Below are 23758 nucleotides of genomic sequence, written 5' to 3'. Positions count from 1 at the left end.
TGGGCCCCCACTCCTCCCTCTTAGGGGCTCGGTAGTTTCTGCTGTGCTTGTGCCAACACCATAAGGCTGAGTGGCAGCTCCAGGGCTGTGGCAGCTCAAGCAGCTGTGGCGTTAGTGCAGAGAACTGCAGGGATGCAGCTGCCCCCTTACTGTGAAGCTTCGAGTATCGTAGTTGGTGTGGGAAGCTGGGTGGGACGTGGAAGTCACAGGATGAGACAGGAGCCTCCCCTCAGTCTCTGTCAAAACTTCTCAGCCAGGCATGGTGGCTCATGCCTGTAACCCCAGCGCTTTGGGAGGCCGGGGTGGACGGATCACCTGAGGTCAGGAGTTGGGGACCAGTTGGCCAATGTGGTAAGACCCTGTCTCAACTAAAAATTAGCGGGGTGAACTGGTGCCCACCTGTAGTCCCAGCTACTCTGAAGGCTGAGGCAGGAGGAATCCCTTGAACCTGAGAGGTGGAGGTTGCAGTGAGGAGAGATCATACCACTGCATTCCAGCCTGGATGACAGCAAGACTGTCACAGAAAAACAAAACAAAACTTCTCTATATCATGCTCACGGCTTGTAAGCAGAGGAGAGAATGTATGTTTGGCAGAAGTATTCAGATTTAGGAAGTCTTTTCTGATTAAGAGAATCAACAGCTCAGTTAATTATCTGCCGACTTTCAGTCGTGTTGTGGCTGGGAGCAGGAGTGACTGTTAAAACAGGTGCCTGTCTTTGGGAGGCCGAGTAGGGTAGATCACAAGACCCAGGAGTTCGAGACCAGCCTAACCAACATGGTGAAACCCCATCTCTACTAAAAACATAAAAATTAGCTGGGTATGGTGGTGTGCACCTGTAATCCTAGCTATTCAGGAGGCTGAGGCAGGAGAACTGCTTGAATCTGGGAGGTGGAGGTTGCAGTGAGCTCAAATCGTGCCACTGTACTCCAATCTGGGCAACAGAGTGATACGCTGTCTCAAAAAACAGAACAAAACAACCCCCCCCCCAAATGGTGCCTGTCCTCCTTCCACGAGAGTTGGGTTTGATTTGGCGGCTCTGAGATGGGGCCCTGGATACATGGAATTCCAGATTCTCAGATGATGCTGATTTGGGCTCTGTGCAACCAAGTGAGTCTTAACATTTAGCTTCTTTCCAATTACAAAGAATTGTTATCCCTTTCTGAATAAGTCAGTGCATCTCAAAAGATTTGAGCCACTGGAACGTCAGTTCTGAGATGGCTTCCTCAGCCATTGATGGTTTATGGAATGGGATTTCTGTTGTCCAAGCCTTGGTTAGGAGGCAGTACGTGCTGTGGATGAAATGTCTCTGGCATCACAGCAGCCACAGACGCTGCTCTGTGTGGTGCCCATGGCCACAGCTGCACCCCACTGGGACCCTCTGAGGTGCTGCCGTTGTCTTTGAAAACACAGCCTCCATGCCAGAGACTCAAGAAATCTCGGCCAGGGGTTGCTATGAAGAAAGCCTGGGCTTCTGTGTGCCAGGGTCTATGGGCCCTCGCCTCAGGAGAGGGCAGGAGAAGGTGCTGACACCTGTCTCCTCAGCACCGGCATGTTTTGCTATCTGAATGTGTAAGCGTCAAAGTCTAAGTGAACTGTCAAACTATCAGTGTGCGGCGTGTCGGTGCTGTTTGTTTGTGACGTGCTACGTGAGCAGAAAGGCAACTGTAATGCTTCAGGGTTTGGTGGAGCCTCTGGTGGGTCAGTGGCACATGCACCAGGTGAGCCAGTAATAGCAACACTGCTTCTGAGGAAGCCTGGCACTGTTACCCTGCGAGGGTCATGTGAAAAAGCGTGTTGGTCAGATTGCTGGCCAGGCTTTTAATAAATAGTAACTATAATTAGTTTAAAAATGGGCTAAAAAAATGTTTCTTCAGACACTCTAAAATGTAAGCTACTACTTTTTTTGGACTGAAGATCTTAGAAAGCCCTAAAATAAGGCATTGGTTTTAGAGGTTTCATTTTTATTCTTTTTTTTATTGGTGGGTTTGGAATCCGCCCCTCTCCATCAGGGTCCGACAGCATCTGAACGCCGGCCTTTGCAGGAGTCCAAGGTGCTGCCTCCAGCAGGAGAGCGGGTGATGCGGATCTGAAACAGCAAATCAAAGCTGGGTGCCCACACGGCCCTGCCTGCTTCCCAGCATGTGAAGTGCTGGTTAGTGGTTTCCTTCCACCCTTGGACTCAGTTATTAGACTGTTACATACCTCTGAGCAGGGCGCCAGCCTGGGAGGGTAACTCCTGCTTTAGTTTCCTTGCTGTGCTTGACTCCGTTTCGTGACCATAAGCACGCATTTTTACGCTTGGGTTTTGGGCAACTGCAGGAGTTTGAAATTTAAGTGCATTTGATGATATGCCTTTTAAAACTTACATTGTAGCATATCCGAAAAGCACGATTTTATATCCTTATTCCTTTAGCACATGTGAATTCCGTGGTTTTAAATTCTAGGTGAAGTTGGATTAGTCTGGAAAATGCCATCTCTTACTATTGGAAAAGCTGATTGCCCCTCATATGCCTTGTTTAAAAAGAGCTAAATGGAAAAGGGATCTTCTGGCCTTACTATAGTTGCCAACAGTTTCACTGCATGTGAATGTGTGGTTTTGAAAGTTTGACTCTGCATTACAGGGGTGTGCGTGTTTGTCTAGGCCTTTTTTTTTTTTTTTTTTTTTTTTAAAGAACTCAGATACTGTTTCCTATTTTTAGGAGTCTCATGTGGTTTCCTCAGCTGAATTTAAACTTGTGGAAGGGTTAGGGTTAGAGCTGTATTTCAGTTGCTGTTGGCTCTGATGTGACTTTGTGGTGTCTGAGGTTCTGCCCAGAGCGTGGCGCTCTCTGCTGAGTGTTGCCTGTTGAAGGCCCGTGTGGAAACTTTCCCTGTAAGCTCGTCGACCCCAGCAGTCTTGGTTCAGAAACCTTTGGACTCGCTGAGACTTCACACAGCCTTCTAAATTTTCTTTTCATTTTAGTGTTCCCCATTCATTCAGATGTTTTCCAGAATGTAAGTAAGCTGCTGAATGCAGGGTGGGGGGTGCCCTCCGTTGGCCCTGGGGAGAAGCATCGCTGTTTCTCCGGACGGAGCTTCCCGCCCGCCATGACGTGCTCCAAGATGGAGCGGGTTCTTTGGCAGAAGTAACCATCAAAGGCCCACCTCTCAGCGGCAGGGTGGCTGTGGGTATGCGACCTCACGGCCATGCCGGCCCCTTCCCGTCAATGGCACCAAGGAGAGGAGCAGGGGGAGGCCTGGGATATGTGCTTCCGAGACTGTGTCATCCGTTTGTAACTAGACATGCAGAGATAGTGTTGGAGATAAGCAGGACACAGTGTCTCTCCCTAATGAGCGCAGGCGTGCCCTTGAGAGGGTCAGGTTTCTGTGCGGTTGATCCAGACTCAGCCTGGCTGTGGCAGTGCAGGTGACTGCTGGGCTGTGGCAAGGCTGCACCCATTGTCCATCTGAAATGGCCCCATTCCCAGGCTCGCTGTGCCAGCTGGGTGCCCAGGCCTGACTTCCTGCCAGGACGGAGGCCCCATGTATGTGGGGGACGGGGGGAGGTGGGGGTCCTGCTTTATTGCCGTATCCAATGCCACACAGGGTCAGCACTCAGGAAACGTGTGCTATGTGGGTCAGCGATTGAGTTCAGAAACCTGGAAAATTCAGCAGTGCAGGCTTCGGGCATGACCCGTCCAGCCCTCGGGCTCTTTCTCTGAATTTCTTTCCATGACATCCTCCTCATCCCAAGGACCCCTGTCCCCGCGTGACTATTGGCAACTTCAGAGCTTCCTCTGCCTCCCCTCCCAGGCCCTGGTGTGGCTGGGGCAGCTAGTGGCTGTGCAGACCCCACAACCAGTAGATCGTAGGTGCCAACGGCTTGGGCCTGGGTTACCTGAGCCAAGGACTCCAGTGCACGGCTGGATCAAAAGGCCTTGGGTTGCAGAGAGGGTGGTTGGATATTGAAGGACAATCTGCAAAGGAGAAGGGGAAATGGGTGTGCTGGATGGGCAACTGGAGAAGTCTGTGCAGAGCCTGGGACCCGGTGCAGTTGCAGAGCTGGCATGGGGAACCTGGTGACACGGCCAGCGTGCAAGTGGGCAAAGTCAAAGGCTTCAGACCGACATGGAGGGGCTGGTCTAAAACGATCCTCCTTTTCCTTTAATCCTAGCGACTGCTGGCTTACTGGGTGGGGGAATGAGATCTGTGGTGGCGGCGAGGAGAGACAGGGATTTTAATTAAACCCCTCTTTCTGGGAGAGGGGAGTAGCCGTCTCCGTAGAACGGTGAAGCATTGTCATCTCAGGCAGCTCAGGCTGCTGTAACGAAACACCATTGACTGAGTGGCTTATGAACAACAGGAATTTCTCACAGTTCTAGAGGCTGGAAGGCGGGATCAGGGTGCCACACAGGTGGGTTCTGGTGCGGGCCACTTCCTGGTTCATGCACACCTTCTCTCTGACCCAGACACAGTGGGAGGGTGACGGATTTGCTGGGCTCCTTTCTGAGGCACAAACCCCATTCATGGGGCTCCAGCCTTGGGAACTCATCACCTCCCAAAGACCACCTGACAGCATCGCATTGAGGGTGAGGATTTCAACCTGTGTTTTGGGGGACAGGCAGGCAGTTCCTAACCATCACTCTCTTTGTGTATTTCTGACTCAACATTGAGTCTGCATTCGGCTCTCTGCGAGACAGAGCCTGTAAGCATGTCCACATCGGGGACAAGGGAGCTGCCAGGGGTGCGAGAACGGGGTTTCAATGTCAGTCGGAGCTGCTTTCCTGGCACATGTACTCATAAGCTATCCTGGCAACATTTGCTCTTCACGAAGAGTCGATCAGGCAGTGGGGGCAGCGGGCGTTGTTGCCAGAAGCTTGGAACTGATGGGCAGCAGAGAAGGGGCAGAGGCCACGACCTTGGGGGTTCAGCAGTGCCAGGTGTCTGCCCTGTGTAGGCCTCACACCTGTGACTGTGCAGGGACTGAGCCGACCGGGGCTTGCTGGCCAGTGTGGCTCTCATGCAGATGATTATCGGGGTGTGCTTTCTATATAATGTTCCCTCAACCCCATGCCCACCCCACCAGTTTCTGTGCCTAGCAGAAATCATGCTGCATCTCCTTAATAGGAAGCTCTGAGTTGCCTATCGAGGTGTAGGAATAGCACGATTTGGCTCAAGTCAAAATACTTTGCAGTGAAGATGCATGGAAGAGGATTCTAGGCTTCCATTTGACGTTTTAGACTGCCTGAGTGTTACAGGACTGTCTTGCTTGTTAAAAAGCACCAGATGGGAAAGGCTACTGGTTAATAAAGGAGACTTTTTACATTAGCACAGAGAGGGTGGCTTTTGAGACAAATTCAGTGTAACGTAGGTGTGTTTGTGAGCCGTCAAAGGGACCATCTCTCTGCTGGCGACACATGTTTTCTGGTATTGGTTTTGTTCTGAAAAAGGATGAGTGGCATTCGGTAGAGTCATTCCAAAATTCACCTGGAAGGCGTCCACATGGTACCTTGTTTTCTCCTGACATTCGGGCACCACGAGGAATTATTCTTGTCTTCAGCACTAGCAGGAGACTTTTCCTGAACACCTGCTCCTCTTTGGCATTGTGGGTGTGAAGGGCTCAGAGTGACCCTGTCTTCATGGAGCTTTCAGACACCACGGGGGACAGTGTGGCACGAGTGTCAGGCTCGGGTGGGACAGAGGCCTTCCCCAGAAAACAGCTGTGGATTCCAGAACGGCCCTCGACCCCTCCTCCCTCTGTTCCTCCATGTCATATCTGAATTAAGGCTGTTCTATCATAGCGGGGGTGTCATGTTAACTGGAAGTGTGCTTTTGTTCTGGGCAGCAAATAAATTAATGGTATGTTTGCCAAGGACAGCGAGATTTGATTTGATGAATCCAGTGGGGAAAAGGAGAAGGGGCTTGGTTGGGTGGGGACTGGTTTGAGCACACACCATTCTTGGTGCCATCACTTTCTGCAGCTGAACCCTGCGTATGTGGCCCATTAATCTTGTTAGTCCAGTGTTACTGGGTGCTGGGAGTTTCTGTGGGCTGATGGCAACAGTTTACCATTGTGTTTAGAGAGGATAATAAAACTTTATTGTGTCAAAATCAGATGATAACCATTACCATGTGATTGCTTGGGTTGGCTGGGGCCAGGGATGCTCACAGCCTTTTCTAAGGGCTAAGATCTTGTTTGAGACAGTCTCACTTTGTCGCCCAGGCTGCAGTGCAGTGGTGCCATCTTGGCTCACTGCTACCTCCGCTTCCTAGGTTCAAGCAGTTCTCTCTGCCTCAGCCTCCTGAGTAGCTGGGATTATAGGTGTGTGCCACCACGCTTGGTTAATTACAAAAATGTTTAATATAGGCAGGATTTTGCCATATTGGCCAGGCTGGTCTCGAACTCCTTACCTCAAGTGATCGGCCCACCTTGGCCTCCTAAAATTCTGAGATTGCAGGCTTGAGCCACTGCGCCCGGCCCAATCCTGACATCTTCTAAAGCTGTCTTCATGAACCAAAAGCCAGTCTATGTTTGAAAATCAGGCTTGAAGAGCCTAGGAGGAGAGGGATATACTTCAGCTAAGTAAGTAACTATGCATATGTTAAAAATATGGGCCAAAACCTACCCCAAATGTTAACTCTTCTGCTTTGTGTTTTGTATCCATTTATGGTTATTCTTTCAGTATTAAGATTTTTAAAGATTCTTTTGATAATTATGGATGAATTACTATTAAAACTGAGCTGCATTTGTAACACTTTAAAGAACTAATTGGATGACATTATTTTTCTCGGACGCATTTTGGATAGTTACATAATTAATGTTTATCTCTTTGCCAGAAATCTTTTTTTTTTTCCCCAGAACAGAAACCTGAAAAGAAACATTCCTTTGCAGTAAGTGCTATTTCACTGTGTGACAATCAATTTTTGAATGTGAGAACACGATCGTGTATTTTTGGGATAATTCTTGCTTAATAGTGATAATGCTAAGCGTTGAAATTATAGAACAATTTGTTTCTTTGAAAATTACTATTCGCCTGCTCACCAGGTGGGAGCTGATGAGAACGTGGATGTAAAAATTAAATTATATTTAGCTTGTATAAAATAAGTTAAAAAAAAAAAAACTTTTTTGTTTTGTGCTACTACTGAAGTTGCTTAGCTGTGGAAATGAGGTTATTGCAGGCACCTAGAATTGTATCTCCTTCACTTCCATGATGGGAAGAAATTCTCCAACAAGCACAGGAATCTGACTTTCTGATACTGAGACTCCTAGGCATGAAGTCCCATGGAAGGGGTGGTGATTACGTGAGTGTTGGCGTTGATGTGGGCACCCTCCAAGCCGGACGCGGGAGTAGGGATAGGTGAGCGTTGGCATTGATGTGGGCGTCCTCCAAGCCGGACGCGGGAGTAGGGATAGGTGAGCGTTGGCGTTGATGTGGGCGTCCTCCAAGCCAAGAGCAGGGAAGGGCAGAAAGAACAGGCCCCTCAGGAGCCATGAGAAAATAAAGTGTTGGCAGCAGTGGTAAGGGTTGGTGTCAGGGGCCAGGAAGAGGTGGCGAAGGGGGCATGTGCCTCAAGGCAGCCCTGGAACCCACGGTCCCTGCGGTCCCTGCAGTGAGGTCTGGTCTGCAGGGGATGTGAACGGCCACACGGGGAGGCCCACAGACAGCCTGGACTTGGCTGCCTCAGAACTCTGGTGGACGTTGCAAATAGCCCCACAGGGTTGCAGTGCACATTCCTCGGACAGAAAGAAGATGCTTGGAACTGTTCCAGGCACGAAGCCAGTGCCCTGTGAATAGTGGCCGCTGCTGTCGTGACTGAGTGCCATCCAACTGGGGCCATTTGCTCTGCTCAGTTCACTTAATTGGGCCAGGAATGGGGTTGCCCTGCTTTCAACAACCTTGACGCATTGAACGAGGACTCAGTTGATAATATACTCTGTAAATACGCTCTCTCGGCTAGAGTGAGCAAAGCCCAGGGAGCGGGTGGTTCTTCAGTATTAGACAGGTGTTTGTGGCAGGGCCAGCTGTGCGGCTGCCAGAGCCAATGTGACCAGGAAGCCTCTCCCCCCGGAGGTGGCCAGCATTCCTGTTAAACGTGGCGTAGGCAGAAGGTGGGCGCTGCTGGGGAACTTGCTCATGTTCCTGTTTTCTGATTGGAAATTCAAGGTTTCTGCACATCCTACATCGAAGTTGTACATTGCTAAGACTGTACACATTTCAACACTTGTGTTTTTTTTTCTGCTTTTCGGATCTATACAACCTGGCATTTGGCCGTGGCTTCCAGGACAGGCTGGATGCAGAGTGAAGTCCTCTCTGCACTGTCGATGTTTGCAGATGTCTTTTTGTATAAACTTTTTCTTGAGACTTTCAATTGCCATGCACATAACTCTACCAGTTACAATCGTGAACTAACAGGGGTTTTTGGTTTTACTTGGATGAATGTTTAACATTTGTATGCTAGATTTGGGGGTGGAGGTCATTTATCTGCTTTTCATTTCCTCCTTGGTTATACTTAGTGACTTTCAGGTAAAGTGTGGAAGGCGTGGTACAGTGTGAATTGCAGGTCGCACTGTGGTGCAGTGGACGAGAGACGCGGGCTGCAGTGGTGTGCACAGTGCATGAGAGAAAAGAGACTTCCATCCTCAAGGGAAACACACAACAATTTAAAAAACTGATGATCTAGCTTACATGAGGTCCAACAAATTCAGTTTGCAAAGTTTAACTTCTAAGTTAATTTAGTAATTTTTCCCCTAAGTCATTAAGTTAGTAGCTTATGTTCAAATATATTTCTTTTGTCTAAAGCAAGTCATAAATTCTAAAATGAATGACTAAAGATGTAATAATTTAGGCATACAGCACCTGAAGAGAAAATTGACAGTATGCTAAAATATTGGATACAGATGCTTAAAAAATATAATGTAGCATTCTTCCAATGCATGTGCTTTTAGCATGTAACTTGGTGAGTGGTTTTGAGCTATGTTTGTAGGAATGTGTATCTTTGAATACTTCAGGGCACCACTGCAGATGTGTGCGTGAGATGTGTAAATACTGAATGTTCTTCTCCCTTCCCTTAAATGAAAAGCATTAGCTCTCTTTTTTGTATTTTTATTTTATTTTTATTTTATTTTTATTTTTGGAAGTAGACTCTTGCTCTTGTTGCCCAGGCTGGCATGCAGTGGTGCAATCTCGGCCCATCGCAACTTCTGCTTCCAGGGTTGAAGTGATTCTCCTGTCTCAGCCTCCTGAGTAGCTAAGATTACAGGCACCCACTACCATGCCCGGCTAATTTTTGTGTTTTTATTAGAGATGGGGTTTTGCCATATTGGCCAGGTTGGTCTCAAACTCCTGACCTCAGCTGTGATCTGCCCACCTCAACCTCCCAAAATGCTGAGATTACAGGCGTGCACCACCGTGCCCAGCCAGTTCCCTTCTGTACTGATTTATACAGTTTTTGCTTTTTTTTGAGAAGTGGTCTCACTCTGTCGCCCAAACTGGAGTGCAGTGACGCAAACCTTGGCTGACTACAGCCTTTACCTCCTGGGCTCAGGTGATCCTCCCATCTCAGCTTCCTGAGTAGCTGGGAATAGACACATGTCACCACGCCCAGCTAATCCTTTTTTTTTTTTTTTTTTTTTTTTGTAATTTTAGTAGAGACAGGGTTTTGCCATGTTTTCCAGGCTGGTCTCAAACTCCTGGGCTCAAGCGATCTGCCTGCCTCGGCCTCCCAAACTGCTGACATTACAGGCGTGAGCACCACATCTGGCAGTTTTTTTTTTTTTGGTCCTTCCAGGATTAGAAGTCGATTTTCAGAAAACCCTTCACACTTGCAAACTTAATTTTCCATAATAATATGCCTCTAGGATAAAAGCAAGACAGAAACAAAGAAGTATGTGTGGACTGCAGTTAAAAATTTTCAACACAACATAGCTTACGAGAGGTGACATTTACAAAGAGCAGGAGGGCCCGTTCAGTGCCTTCCAGGCATTGGCAATGGCGGTCTGTGGGCGACCCTAAAGTGTGCAGCGTCCTGAGATGTGATCGTGGTGCTCACGCTTTTACCGAGGGCCTCGCAGGAGTACCGGAGGCGGCTCTTCTGCAGGCGGCCAGCCAGGCGGCAGCAGCTGGAGAAGGAACAAACGGTAAAAGACAGACGTACACGATGTTATTGTGGCAGAGAGGTTAAAAGCAGGCTCACTTTGTTCTTCAAGTTTTAAATAACTAATAATGAAGTCCTTAAATATGTATTGCGTTTCTGGATTTTACAGCAGTTGTGGGTGTGTCTGTCTCTCTAGCTCCCGTTTGGGTGCTCCCTGTGAAGAGATCTCAGAGATGCCACCTTTCTTTGTTGAGGAGACAGTGTCTGGAGAGCTGTGAACCCCGCGGTGAGGGGCGGGTGACTGACCTGGGGGGAGGCTGGGTCAGCGTGGGGATCCACCCCCACTCCACCTTCCTGTAGGGAATCCAGTTGTAAGTCTTTATGATATGGGTAAAAGGAACCTGGAAGAGGTGTTATTTTTTAAGAAGTAAGTGCCATGCTCTTTTTTCCTCATTCTTCTCCGTGTTTAAGCAGCATTGAAGGATAAGGCACTACTAGCATGTTTGTTTGGAAACGATCTTGTTGGTTATTTTACATTGAATATGATACTAAGGTTGCCTGGTAACAGAAGTTTCCCTTAACAACATGGAACTCTGTTGAATCTATTGTCCCATTGGCTAAGCCTTCTGAAGTCAGTGCGGTGGCAGCTGAAGAGGCCGCTTCCCCTTGGAGGAAGCCCCTGGATTGGCAAGAGGCAAGGCCCTTGACTGAGGGAGTGAGGCCAGTTTGCAGGGACCCCACATGGCACCTGCGGCTCTCTCCTGCCCCCTGCTGGCTGGCCAAGCAGCCTCGCGACAGTGTGCTCAGTGTGAATGTTCACTGGGCAGGCCAAGGGTTTTGTTCCAGAAACACTGACTTCAGAAACGGCCGGCCGTGTGTGTGGAGCATGGCTTACGTGTGTCTTAAACCTCTTGAACAAAGCAAGTTGATGTTTCAAATGCAAGAAACATCATTTCCTCCCATTGCTTTCTTTCATTTATTTTAGCAGTGTGTTTCTTCTGTGTTAAGAATGAGCCAGATTTCCCCCTCACCCTTTTCTAGCTTGGCTTTATGTCAGTCACACTGGCCAGAACAGGGTAAATTTTTTAGCTTCTCTGCCTTAGGAAGAACCTGTCTTTATTGATTAAAAGTGAGAGGATATATCCAGTCCTTGGGGTCGTGTTTCTATCCCTGCTAGACTAGGGGAGTGGTGAGCACCATTTCTCTGGAGACTGCCTCTCCCGCCTGCGTTGAGTAGCGAGGCCGCAGGGTCAGCTGTGGGAGCCTGCAGGAAGGGGTTTGAGTGCCTGGTACGTACGAGCTCTGGGACAGAGGCGTGCCCACTGGGGGCCACTGCCTGGAACCACAGCCTTCCTGGTGAGACGAGAGGTTCTGAAGAGAGCCGAGATCATGCCCTCCTGGGCAGGCAGTTTCACCAATATGTGCTTTGGAAGGAGTGGATTCTGCCAGTCATGGGCGTGGTGCTGACACCCTCATGGTGGCCCCCTCCGGTCCCTGATAAGCTGACCCAGAGAGGGTCCTCATCTGCAAATGGGACAGTGGCCCCCTTGGCACATGGGGTTACATCAGTGACTTGGCCGCCTGGTGCCTCCTGGAGAGCAGCCGCTGGCCTTTACCTTAGATGTTCACGTCCAAACCAGCTCCAGAGTTTGCATGAAAACTCCCAGCCCTGTTGGAGACTCCTTAGTTCAGCTTGGCACAGAACCTCGGAAAACAGCAGTTCTGTTCCGGGTTCTTCCTTCAGAACTGAGTTCCAGTGCAGGGAAGGGAGCGGAGGGGCCGTGAGGTCAACTGCAGCCTCCTGTGCCTCCCACTCGAGCTGAGGGCCATCTCTCTCCTGGGCTTCTCCCTGTCGTGTTCCCTGGTGCTCTACTGGCTTTGCAGAGGTTGGCAACGGCTCGTTCCATGGACTTCCTTGGGCCCCGCGCTTGACTCCTGTTCACTGAATGTCGTTAGGGTCCGGCCATCGCTGGCTTTGCTCTCCTTTAGCAGTTTCTAGATGTCCAGGCTTGAAACACTGCAGGCAGGCAGGGCCATGCTTGGGATCAGCCTTCTTCTTGTCAGTACTACTTTGACTAATTGCCTGAGGCACCGCCGGAGGGACTTGCTATTTTTAGAAGCTAATTCAGGTTTAAGACACCATCTAGGTAATGAGAGAGTTCAGGAAAGCTGTATCTGAGCTCCAGTAAAGGCGGACTCTTCCGTCCCAGCTGTCACTGTGTTTACACTCAGAGGAGCACACGATCGGGGGCGTGGCTCAGGTGTCAGCGCTGCGCTGTTCCACGCACCCACAGCAGCAGCCTGGTGGGACTAGAACTCAGACACGCTCGGGCACAAATCAGCCTCTTGGGAGAGCTGCTTACCTGCAGAATTCTTTTGTCATTAAGTGGTTGATGTCATTCTTTGAATGAGTGACAGTAATTCCCCACCTCAGGGTGGGCTGCGGGGGAGATTCAGTTGGAAAAATAACCCATAAAGCTTTGTGGCTCTGGGGGTCCTGATGCCCCACCCACATTTTCCTTCCCATGCCCGGGATTCTCTAAGACAAAGGGCAAGTCTTAAAGCCTTACGACATCCTAAGTCTTAGATCGCAATTAGAGAGAGAACCCAGTACAGGTGGAACAGTGACACCCTCAGAATTCTGCACTGGCCCTTCAAGAAGGCAGTTGTGGGCTCTTTGGACCCTTGACGGGCTTCTGTCCTCTGTCCTTCCTAAGCACAAAGATGGGAATTCTTCCCATTGCCTGTTTCTCTCCCCATCTCGGCTTCTACACAATGCAAAGTGGCCCGCTAACTAGAGCCCGTGTTCACTTTTGAACACATCAACCAATTATTTTGGGAGGAAAAGAATCTGCCAAAGAAACGAAGTATAGGTTGGAATGGTTTAATGAAGCCTGTGTTTATTCAACAAAGTGTGTTTTAAAATTTCATCCGAAGATCTCAAGTGAAAATTTCCCAGTGGGTGTTAAACTTTGGTGCACAGACTCTCATGTGGCCCCCAGTCTCAAGTCCACACCCCCACTTCATGCTTTTACTCTTGGCTGAGTCCCATGGAGGCCGGTTAGGGAATCCTGCAGGATCAGCCCTTGACCAGGATGGCTGGCTGGCTGGAGAATACTGTGCTTATGTCATTCAGAGACAAGCATTTCTTGAGCGCCTGCTGTGGGTGCTTGGCCGGGTCCTGCTGATGGTGCAGTGGTGGAAGTCCAGCCCACAGTTCCTGCCCTCATGGAATTTGTAGCCTAGTGAGGACTGCAAGTCAAATAACCACGAGCTAACTGCAGGGAGAGACTCCAGGGTGATTTCTATGAAGAGAGGACATGGGGTGCCCCGAGAACCCCTGACAGACGAACTTTGCCATTAGAAACCAGGCGGCATTTTCGTGAGAAAATGACATTTCCCTCCTGGTCAGAGCTGAGGAAGGTGCCTGTGTGTGTTCCGTGGCTGCTGTGACCCTGACCACACACCTGGGGCTGGAAAATAATACTCACTGTCACACAGTTCTGGAAGGCAGGAGCCATGGACTGAGGCCAGTGTTTGCTCCAGGAGAGTCCCTCGTGGCCCATTCAGGTGCCCAGAGCTGCGGGCCTTGCCCGCCTTGTTCCCTGGTGCCGCCGCCTCCCATGTAGGTGTGCAGCATCCTGCTCCAGGGCCTCTACACCCCTCATCTGCTGATGCAAGTGGTGGCACTTAGGGCGCACCTGGATAGTCCTCAGGATTCCTTTATCACCGCATGAGGGAACGTTCTCAGGTTCCAGGCATTAGGACCGGGATTCTTTTGGGGGCTGCTCTCCCGCCCACCACTGTACCTGAATGCACACAGCAGCCAGCATATCCAGAGGCCCCAGGAGGACCTGAGGTTGCTGGATCTAGAGCGGGACCTGGTATCAGAAGCAGGCGGGGCCAGGGATTCCCGAGAAAGTCTTGACGTGTACTTGAAGTGAGCCAAAGGGTTTTGAATGACTGGATCAGATTTATGTTTTTTATAGATGGGTCTCCAGTCTGTGTGAACAGATTGGAGGGTGCCGGGATGGGAGCTGAGGCCCAGGCAGAGGTTTTGCAGAGTCCCAGGAGAGGGCGCTGCAGCCCGGACTCGTGTGTGGGTGGGAAGGTGGCCGATGCATTTCTCTGCTGCTTTTCTCCCCACTGAGCTTGGGTCCTCGTGGAGGGCGGATGGCAGACATTTCACTTGGGGACCTGATGCCTATGCATCCGAAAGACTCCCCAGGCACCTGGGTCTAAGAACCACCGTCTGCCTTTGAGTAGAGTTTCTATAAACGTAACATTCACTGATGAATGGAAGATGGCCACAGATCTAAAATCACAGGGAGCTTTAATGGAAGAAAATAGAAGATCACAGCTGTTCCCATGGACTAAGCTGGTAGGTGAGAGCCCCCTAACTTCTCAGCTCACACCTAACGGTGTCCGTGTCTGGTGAAAGCTGCTTCAGCAGGGACAGAGAGCAGCGTGGAGTGAGCTGGCTTGTGGGGTCGTCTTTTCAGTCTCCTCTTATGGGTCCTGGGAGAAGGGAGCGGCAGATGGCCAGGCCCCCACCACAGGTCATTGAGGTCATCTCCAGGTGGCTGCCACGGTGGGGTGGGGGGGTTGGGGGCATGTTCACACCCACTCCAAGGGCACATCCCGGCTGCTGTACACCCTTCACCTCTGCGATGCTGGGACCGCATGCTCAGGCGCGGTGGAGGCCCTTGCTGCACTTACTCGTCGGGGAGCTCTGGGATGGTGGGTGCACCCTGGCCCTGGGCTGGAGTGACTGATCTCTGTGACCAGACCTGCGACCACATCAAGCAGTCCGCCAGCGGAACCAAGCGGCGCGTGTTCATCAAGTCCATGGGCGGCTACCGTGGCTACCTGGCCAACATGGGGGGCTCACGGCCGGAGCCGATGCCGCATACATTTTCGAAGAGCCCTTCGACATCAGGGATCTGCAGGTATGTGACGGGGGCTGGCCTAGGGGGACCGTCCCCTTTGGATCCACTCGGTGCTGTGGAGTGAAACATCGTATCTAGGGTGGTTTGCTTTTCGAGGGGGCATGGAGACAGGTACTACAGAACACGCCATGCTTGATGCCCTTCGCATTGCCCAGATGCCTCTCCCATGTGTCAGGTGAAGGCGGACGTGCCTGGTTGAGGACACCTTCTAGTCTCTTGTGTGAAACACGAGCTTGTTTTTTTGATGTAGTCTGTTGTGTAGTTAATGTTTTCTCACTTCTGTCACAAACGATTTGAGCGCCTCCGCTAACAATCACCACCCACGTCTGCAACTGGCTCTGAAGCTTGCTGCAGCTTCTTTTAAATCTTGAGGCCTCTGATGCTGCGTCTGCCTCTAAACTGACACACACACGGCCGTGGTTTTTTGGCATCTGTGGCTCTTTTAGGGAAGAGTGTCACCGAGCCCGGGGTCTGCCCCTGCTTGGATGGCACAGCAGAATCCAGGCCTGGACCCTGCAGTGTTCAGTTAAACTCCATGCAGGATGACAGGCCTTGGCAGATAAAATGCAACTTGAACAATTGTCTTTAGTTAGTTATATAAATAAATATATAATGTTATATATTGCTCTGCAACCCAGGTTGGAATGCAGTGGCATGATCCCGGCTCGCTACAACCTCCGATTCCCAGGTTCCAACAATTCTCCTGCCTCAGACTCCCGAGTAGTTGGGATTACAGGCACGTGCCACCATGCCCAGATAATTTTTGTATTTTTAATAGAGATGGGGTTTCACCTTCTTGGTCAGGCTGGTCTCGAACTCCTGACCTCGTGATCTGCCCATCTTGGCCTTCCAAAGTGCTGGGATTACAGGCGTGAGCCACTGTACCCGGCACCATTGTCTTTTAAAAGGTTAGGATGTTACTTGTTTCTGGGCCAAGTAGATCAAGTAAAAAGGGCCTTGGCGTTGTCACTAATTATGTGACATGTGAATCACGAATTTCTTCACTATGTCATATTAAATACTTGTGGAGTCATTCACTTCATCATGATGTTTCTGTCAGCGGTGGGTCCCATAAGATGATATTGGAGCTGCCCCAAACAGGTGCACTGTTATTTATCTTTTATAGAAAGATTATATATATTAAAAAACATATGTTATATACATATATATATATTTTTAACTGTGCTTTTCTACATCTAGACATGTTTAGATACACAATTGCCTGCAGTATTCAACAGTCTCAGACATTTAGGTTTGTAGTCAGGAACAACAGATATGTGGCAGGCCCTGCCTCCTGGGTTTGTGAGAGTTCACTGTAGGATGTTTGCACAAGGCTCAAGTCACCTAGCAATGCATTTCTCAGAACATATCCCCCTGTTATGTGACTCATGACCGTATTTCAGAAATCTGTCCAAAGATCCTGCCTCACCAGCATTCAACCTGGCAAGAGCTTCAGAAGAGAAATTATGATTTTTTTTTGTTGTTGTTGAGATGGACGCTTGCTCTGTCACCCAGGCTGGAGTGCAGTGGCACAATCTCAGCTCACTGCAACTTCAGCCTCCTGGCTTCAAGTGATTCTCCTGCCTCAGCCTCCCAAGTAGGTGGGACTACAGCACCTGCCACCATGCCCGGCTAATTTTTGTATTTTTAGTAGAGACGGGGTTTCACCATGTTGGCCAGGCTGGTCTCAAACTCTTGACCTCAGGCAATCTACCCGCCTTGGCCTCCTAAAGAGCTGGGATTACAGGCGTGAGCGACTGCGCCCAGGCTCCTACTTTGTGAAATTCTGCCACCGTGCCCAGTGACAGATTGATTAGATGTAAAAATCTCCATTTTCTTAGGATGAGTCATTAGAGAATTACTTCCCTCTTGTAATCCTCCCAAGATGATCTGATATAGGATGTTACCCTTTTCTAAGACAATCTGTTCCTTAAGAAATCTGTGTGTCGATGAGAGTTTACAAAATTCTCTGATCAGACACTGTTCATCAGGCCGTCATAGGAGATTCCATTGAAAGGCCACAGGTCGCTCTTTTCCTCTGAGAGCGCCGAGAGAACATCGTCATGAAAATAAGGAGCAATAGAGCCATGAATGAGCACTAGGCCAGTCACGGAATTATCATCTTCAGAGGGACCCTGTTGATTCCGGAAGGCGTTTCTAGTGGCCGCTGTGAGGGCTGCTCACATCAGTGCCCTGTGCTCAGCATTCATTGCTGCAGACGTGCTCTCGCTGCCTGGGGAGGCTCCCCGAGACCCAAGCTGTGAGAGCTTGCAGCCTCCTTGGCCACGCTCACCACCACGTGTGGTTGGCACTTCCCGCCCTGCAGGACCTGGCACACAGTAGGTGCTTAGCAGAAGTTTATTGTCTGATTAACAAAATGCTCTTTTCCAGTCCAATGTGGAGCGCCTGACGCAGAAAATGAAGACTACTATCCAGAGGGGCCTTGTGCTCAGGTGAGTGAGAGACCAGGGCTGATCTTATGGTCACCGTAACACTGCGGTTCTTAGATTCTGCTCTGTGACTTTGGGCTGGATGAGTGGTAATTTCTTTGCCGCTGGAGTGCACTATACGCTGAGCAGTTGCAGAACAGAGTCGTGGTGTGTTGCTCTACAGACTTGCCCGCATTTAGACAACTAAAATTTTTGCTTTATAGTCTTACTCTTTTAGATATCTTAAAATCATTTCTCTAATTAGCACCTGATGTTTATGAAGGAAGAAGGAAATAGTCATCCCTCTTAGCCTCAGGGAATGTGTCCCAAGTCTCCAGTGGGTGCCTGAACCTGGGGATAGTACCCGCCCCCTGTATACATGAGGGGGTGGGTACTGATAACCATCTGATAACCAAGGCGGCTACTGAGTGACTCAGGGACAGGAGGCACAGACAGCATGGAGACTTAGGGCACAGGGATGATTTGCGTTCTGGGTGGGAAAGAGCAACACAGCACGAGATTTCATCACTCCCTGTTAGCTGGGCTTAGGTGAAATCGACATCCTGTGTCAGTTTGTTGTGTCACATTATGTGTCGCGTGTGTTGTCACTATACAACAAAACGATCTGCAGTATATGCATACACCCAGTTAGCTGGGAGACATTTTTTTTTTTTTTTTTTTGAGACAGAGTCTTGCTCTGTTACCCAGGCTGGAGTGCAGTGGCGCAATCTTGGCTCACTGCAACCTCCACCTCTTCCAGGTTCAAGAGATTGTCCTGCCTCAGCCTTCTGAGTAGATGGGAGTACAGGTGTCCACCACCATGCACAACTAATTTTTGTATTTTCAGTAGAGATGGAGTTTCACTGCGTTGGCCAGGCTGGTCTCAAACTCCTGACCTCAGGTGATTCGCCCACCTCAGCCTCCCAAAGTGGTGGGATTATAGGCGTGATCCCCACCATGCCCAGCCAAATCATCTAAACTTTTAAGTCATGCCAAACATCACCAGCTTTAGGATTCTTTTGTTGGTGAGGTTTGAGTAATGGGGATTTTAAGGGAACTGTCAGCTTTCATGAAAACAGTGACAACCCCACTACTTGGAAATGTTTATTCAAATTAAACACTTCATCGAGTTAAAAACTGGAGCTTCCTAAGATTTAAAATGGATTATCAGACATGTAATATACTTGACACTCACCCCAAATCAGAATGACCTGGAATGAGCTGCATGCAGGCACACACATGTCATGAGCTGAGCCTGGGACACAGCGGTCCAGCATTCCTAACTCACACACACTCCTTCCTCACAACCTCCTATTCTTTATACTTTTAAACCAGAGCCCGTGAATTTATTCCAGAGAGCTGATGAATCCCCTGAAATGATGATGAAATAGGAGGCGTATGTGTGATTTTGTTAAAGAATCCACAACGTTTATCAGATTCTTAAAGCTGCGACCCATCCCCACCCCAGATGAGTTTATGAAATCCTGATTGAAGATTTTAAAATATTGGAGATTGTTAGTTGACTCATTCCATTTATTAAAATCCTCCTCTTACTGGGCAGGGGGAACACTTGACACTTTTGCTTAACAGGCTGAGTTCAGGCTACAGGAAACAGAGATTGTGTTTTTTTCTGTTCCAGCTATCCATAAAGACCTAGAAATAAAAACGTGAATTCTGTGAAATAGAAATCGTCATTTCTATTTAACAACAAAGTGTTACTGTATAACTGATATTTCATATGACTCTAACCACCAACAGGGTGGGGCACCCTCTCCATTTGATAGAAACTTTGGAACCAAAATCTCTGCCAGAGCTATGGAGTGGATCACTGCGAAACTCAAGGAGGCCTGGGGCAGAGGTAAGGGGTCCGCGGAGGGAGGCCGTCTGCCTTGGTGAAAATGCTGTCCTATCGGGGAGAAGTAGGGTATACTGGTTCCTTCTTCAGTCCAGTACTGAGCTGCGTGTGATGTTCTAACTCCTGCTGGTCTCTGAGCGTTGCTATTTAACCAACCTTGGATTCCTGGGATAAGGTCAGCTTGGGCGTGGGTAACATGTTCTCTTTTATCACTGCTAGATTCAACCTGAAGTTCTTTTGTGCAGGCTTTTTGCTCTGGAGATCTTGAGCATCAGCCCGCAGTTTCCCTCACAGTTTAAGTGGGGCCTTCTATTTTTTGGATGTATGTTAGGACAACCTCCTTGCAACTCCATCTGTCAGAACTTCCAGTTTTGAGGAAGATTTGGCTGCTGAATGAATTGTTCATGTTTGTAGAACTATGCATGTTTTTCCTTAAATCAGTTTTGTAAGTTACATATTCTAACAAATCTTTAGATAAACTGAAAAGTTTTAAAAAACATGACATTTTGTATAATACAATTGTTAATTGTTCCAATGTGGCTGGTCCCCACTCATTCCTGAGTGGCTGTTTGTGCCAGCATCTTTCTTGCCCCCACCCCCCTCAGCTTTCTTCAGTCATACCAGGTGTGTGCTTTTTTAGGGCAAACCATTATCACTGCCAATGTGCAACGTAGAAGAATGACAGTCTACAAAAAACAGTGATGTGAACAGTTTCAATTGGTTTGTCTTTTTGAAGAACTGACTGATTCTTTCTACATCGATTTTCTTTTGCTAATTTAGCTATGGATGTTTCTCACTCCTCTGTGTGTGTATTCGTGGGCATCAATTTCTTAAGGTAATTTCCCTATTCCACTATTTAGTGAAAAATTCTCTCCACTGAGAGGAAAAACAAAAGCTGCTTTCCAGGAAGCCATCAGGGCAATCCCACAAGAGCAGAGCTGCCCAGGCCAGGCGCTGGCCACACTGTGCAGTTGTTCTCAGCTGTTCTCGGCCGTTCTTGGCCATTCTCAGCCTCCCCCAGGCTTCCAGGCCAGGTTCAGGATGGTTGCCAGGAATCTCACTTCTCATCTCGCCCCATGATTCTGCTCTCCCACCTGCCCATGTGACAGGGTGTTGTTAATCTTTTTTAAAATCTTTTATAGGAAAAAAATTTACCACCGATGATTCCGTTTGTGTGCTGGGAATAAGCAAAAGAAACCTTATTTTTCAACCTGTGGCAGAGCTGAAGAAGCAAACGGATTTTGAGTAAGTTGGGGTCTTATTGCCTTAGCAAACCCAGCCAACGTGAGTACAGGACAGGAGAATGGCCATTGCTGTTGCTTTCGGCAACTCATTCAGGGGTTTGAGGAACTAGATTTTCTGAAGCTCAGTTAAAAAATACTAGGTCTTGGCCAGGCATGGCGGCTCACACCTATAATCCCAGCACTTTGGGAGGCCTAGGTGGGTGGATCACAAGGTCAAGAGATCAAGACCAGCCTGGCCCACATGGTGAAACCCCATCTCTACTAAAAATACAAAAATTAGCCAGGTGTGGTGGTGTACACCTGTAGTCCCAGCTACTCAGGAGGCTGAGACAGGAGAAATCGCCTGAACCTGGGAGGCAGAGGTTGCAGTGAGCTGAGACTGCACCTCTGCTCTCCAGCCTGGGGACAGAGCGAGACTCTGTCTCAAAAGAACAACAATAAGAAACCACCACTAGGTCTTTGGGAAGAATTTTTAGAAATATAAAAGCAATGGTTTCATTTGACCCTGAAATTGGCTTTATTATCTAGTTGATTCAGCCGACCCTACAAACCCCGTGTTTCTGGCAAGACGGCTCACTGTGCTGGCCGTGGCATCTCCCAGCCTCACTGCTGTCCCCCCATCCCTCCACAGGCACAGGATTCCCAAAGAACAGTGGTGGCTCAAGCTGCGGCCCCTCATGAAGATCCTGGCCAAGTACATGGACAACTATGATGTGTCGGACTCAGGCCAGCTAGAGCACGTGCAGCCCAGCCCTGGAGCGTCTGACCCAGTCCTGCCTGCATGTACCTGCAACCTGGACTCACCGTGGACCATCTGTTTTTGTAACACTTAGGTTATTTATCAGCACTTTCTGAAAGTATTTATTGACATTAATACCTAACAAGCAAGCACCTGTCACCGACCGTGTGCCCCACCAGCTCCAGTGCGTGCTGTCTGGACTGTGTCTCATGCTTTCAGATGTGTGTATTAAACGTTTGCCTACAACTCCAACAGTCCTCCGTTTTAGTTTTTTAAGTAGGAGATTAAAACCTCAATCTATGGGTGGCTACTAATGGTTTTCTCAGCACTTTTGTGGGCAAAGATTATAAAAATATTTTTAGTAGGGATCACTGAACTATGCACAAGTCATAAAAGGAGAACAAAGCCAGTAGTTTACACAGGCCAAGGGGAATGCCATGTTTATTGCCATGTGTCAGTTTCCAACCACAGCAGCAGGCCAGGACCCTGGGCCTTGACCCCAGGCTCCTGCTCTCCTTAGAAAGTAAAAGAGAACACATGAATCTTACCTACTCGGCCTCTTGATTGCAATCCTAGCTGCATGTTAAAACCACCAAGGTGGGGGTTTGAAAAATCTGATAGCCAGTTTCTCGTCCAGTCCAAGCCACGGTCCTTGCTGGGACCTAATTTGGAATTCTCTGATGACTCTTGCCAGAGTAGACATGGGTGCTGGCGTGACGGCCCTGCTGCCCTCGTGGGCCCACCTCCTGTAGGGACAGCGTTTCTGCCTCTTAGCTCTAGGTTGCAGGAGACCACAGCTGTGCCTCAGAAACGGCGGTGGAGAGCTGTGTGGAGGGAGAGGAGACCCCAAAAACAAGCTGTTTGGGAAATCAGAGTCCAACGGCCAAGAAGAGCTGGCGTGGTGGCTCTCCTTTCTGGCTCTGTGAAGACGAAGCGAGCGCTTACTCACCCCAGCCCACCTGCTTCTCAGGACTGCTTCCATCCGGCCGCCCCGTTGAACTTCCGTCTGTTAGGAGGACGCTCCCACAGGGCCTCGGTGTAATCGAGTTTCATGAATCAGCACAGGCAGACACGGGACACCTTTGTGTACCTTTTCATTTTACTTCTGTTTTTTAGTAAAAGCCCTAAATGCTACTTAAGATAATGACTCAAGCAGAGGTTAAATCAGAGTTGCCCTTTATTTTTAGATTCTTAAATATTCTAGAACTAATGAGGTAAAACAAGCCTTTCAGTCAGTAGAAAGTGAAAATTCTACGTGGTGCATCTTTGGCATTTCGTGTATGACTATTTCAATGGACATCTTCCTGGTCGCTCTTAAGATTGACTTGCCAATCAGTTGGCAACACTTTAAGAATGATATAATATTCTTGGAAAAGCAGTAGCATTTCTGACTTTTCATATTCAGCTCTAGAGGCCTATTGTCTCAGGGGCTCCTGCACAGTTGGGGGCACCAGGGCCGCTCACCTGATGATCCAGGATGGGTCCTTGGCGATTTTGGGATTCTCGGGTCTGAGTATGGCCAGGCCATGCGTGCTCTTCCCAGTGCCGAGGTACCTGAGAGGAAGGCAGGCGAGGTCAGTGAGGACTGGCTTCTACTTCAGTGCCGTTAAGGTCTCCAATCCCGGATGCTGTCTCCCCCACTCCCCGCTCCCCACTCCCCACTCACCTATCGCTCATGGCCAGGAGCTTCTTGTGGCTGATGGTGAAGAGCTGCTCCCTGTGGGCCTGCTTCATCTCATCCGAGAGGCCGTACAAGAAGTGGTCCATTCCTAGAAGACAAACCACAGGCACAGGGGGGCTGCCACCCAGGAGCTCGCACAGTGGGCTATGCCCTCGTGTCCCAGAGGGGACAGGTGCATCTCACTGTTACTTCACATACGTGTTTCAACCACAGGGTCATGTCTAACAGCCCAGAGATCACACCCTGACCTCTAGCTCCCACGAGCCACGCTGACTCTTACCAAGGCCTGCTTCTGCAGCGTGGATGCATTCAGGACCGCGTGAGGCTGATAATGCTGTGAGCAAAAGTGGCTCTACAGTGTAATGTGGCCAGGCCTGGGCCGTGGTCACGTCATCCTTCCACACGAATGAGCCCAGTCACTGCCGTGGGTTGGCCCCACTGGGCCTCAGGTCAGTAAAACTGAAATGACAGGATGCACTCTTCTCGCCCAGATGTCGGGAAGCGTGTTTCCAAGGCCAATATTGAGGGTGTCAGACGTGGAAATCGTATCACAGGCAAGGACAGAGGCGCCAGAAGCTGGTGCTCCTGCCTGTGCATGAGGGAACTCGGAAAACAGCAATGTCATCTGCGAGGCTGTGGACTGAGATTCTCACTGTTACATTCACAATACCTTTGTATGAAGGAGCGACAGGAGCATCTACGGTTGAGAAGACAAAGTTTGCCTTCGTCAATGTCTTGCTGCGTGAATTTTCCAGATTTTGCCCAGTAAACCTTCCCAAAAGATTG

General features: G+C 49.2%; 1 protein-coding gene and 1 pseudogene across 1 annotated transcript in view; one reads left to right on the top strand and one right to left on the bottom strand.

The window, feature by feature from the left end:
- Window positions 1–9866: 9866 nt before the first annotated feature.
- Window positions 9867–23758, bottom strand: part of LOC140710637 (uncharacterized) — a gene marked incomplete at its 5' end in the record, with an annotated part of 54642 nt that continues 40750 nt past the window's right edge. The window contains 5 exons of the mRNA XM_073012896.1: window positions 9867–10100; window positions 21840–22037; window positions 22241–22323; window positions 22756–22845; window positions 22958–23060. Coding sequence (XP_072868997.1) covers window positions 10027–10100; window positions 21840–22037; window positions 22241–22323; window positions 22756–22845; window positions 22958–23060 — 548 coding nt within the window. The remainder of the gene's footprint in view (window positions 10101–21839; window positions 22038–22240; window positions 22324–22755; window positions 22846–22957; window positions 23061–23758) is intronic.
- Window positions 10107–21543, top strand: LOC140710657 (ATP-dependent 6-phosphofructokinase, platelet type-like; annotated as a pseudogene).

This window comes from Chlorocebus sabaeus, chromosome 29 (genome assembly GCF_047675955.1).
Source record: "Chlorocebus sabaeus isolate Y175 chromosome 29, mChlSab1.0.hap1, whole genome shotgun sequence".
In the NCBI taxonomy this organism is placed as follows: domain Eukaryota; kingdom Metazoa; phylum Chordata; class Mammalia; order Primates; family Cercopithecidae; genus Chlorocebus; species Chlorocebus sabaeus.
The sequence above is the reverse complement of the archived record's forward strand: the minus strand, read 5'-3'. Positions and strand labels throughout refer to the sequence as shown.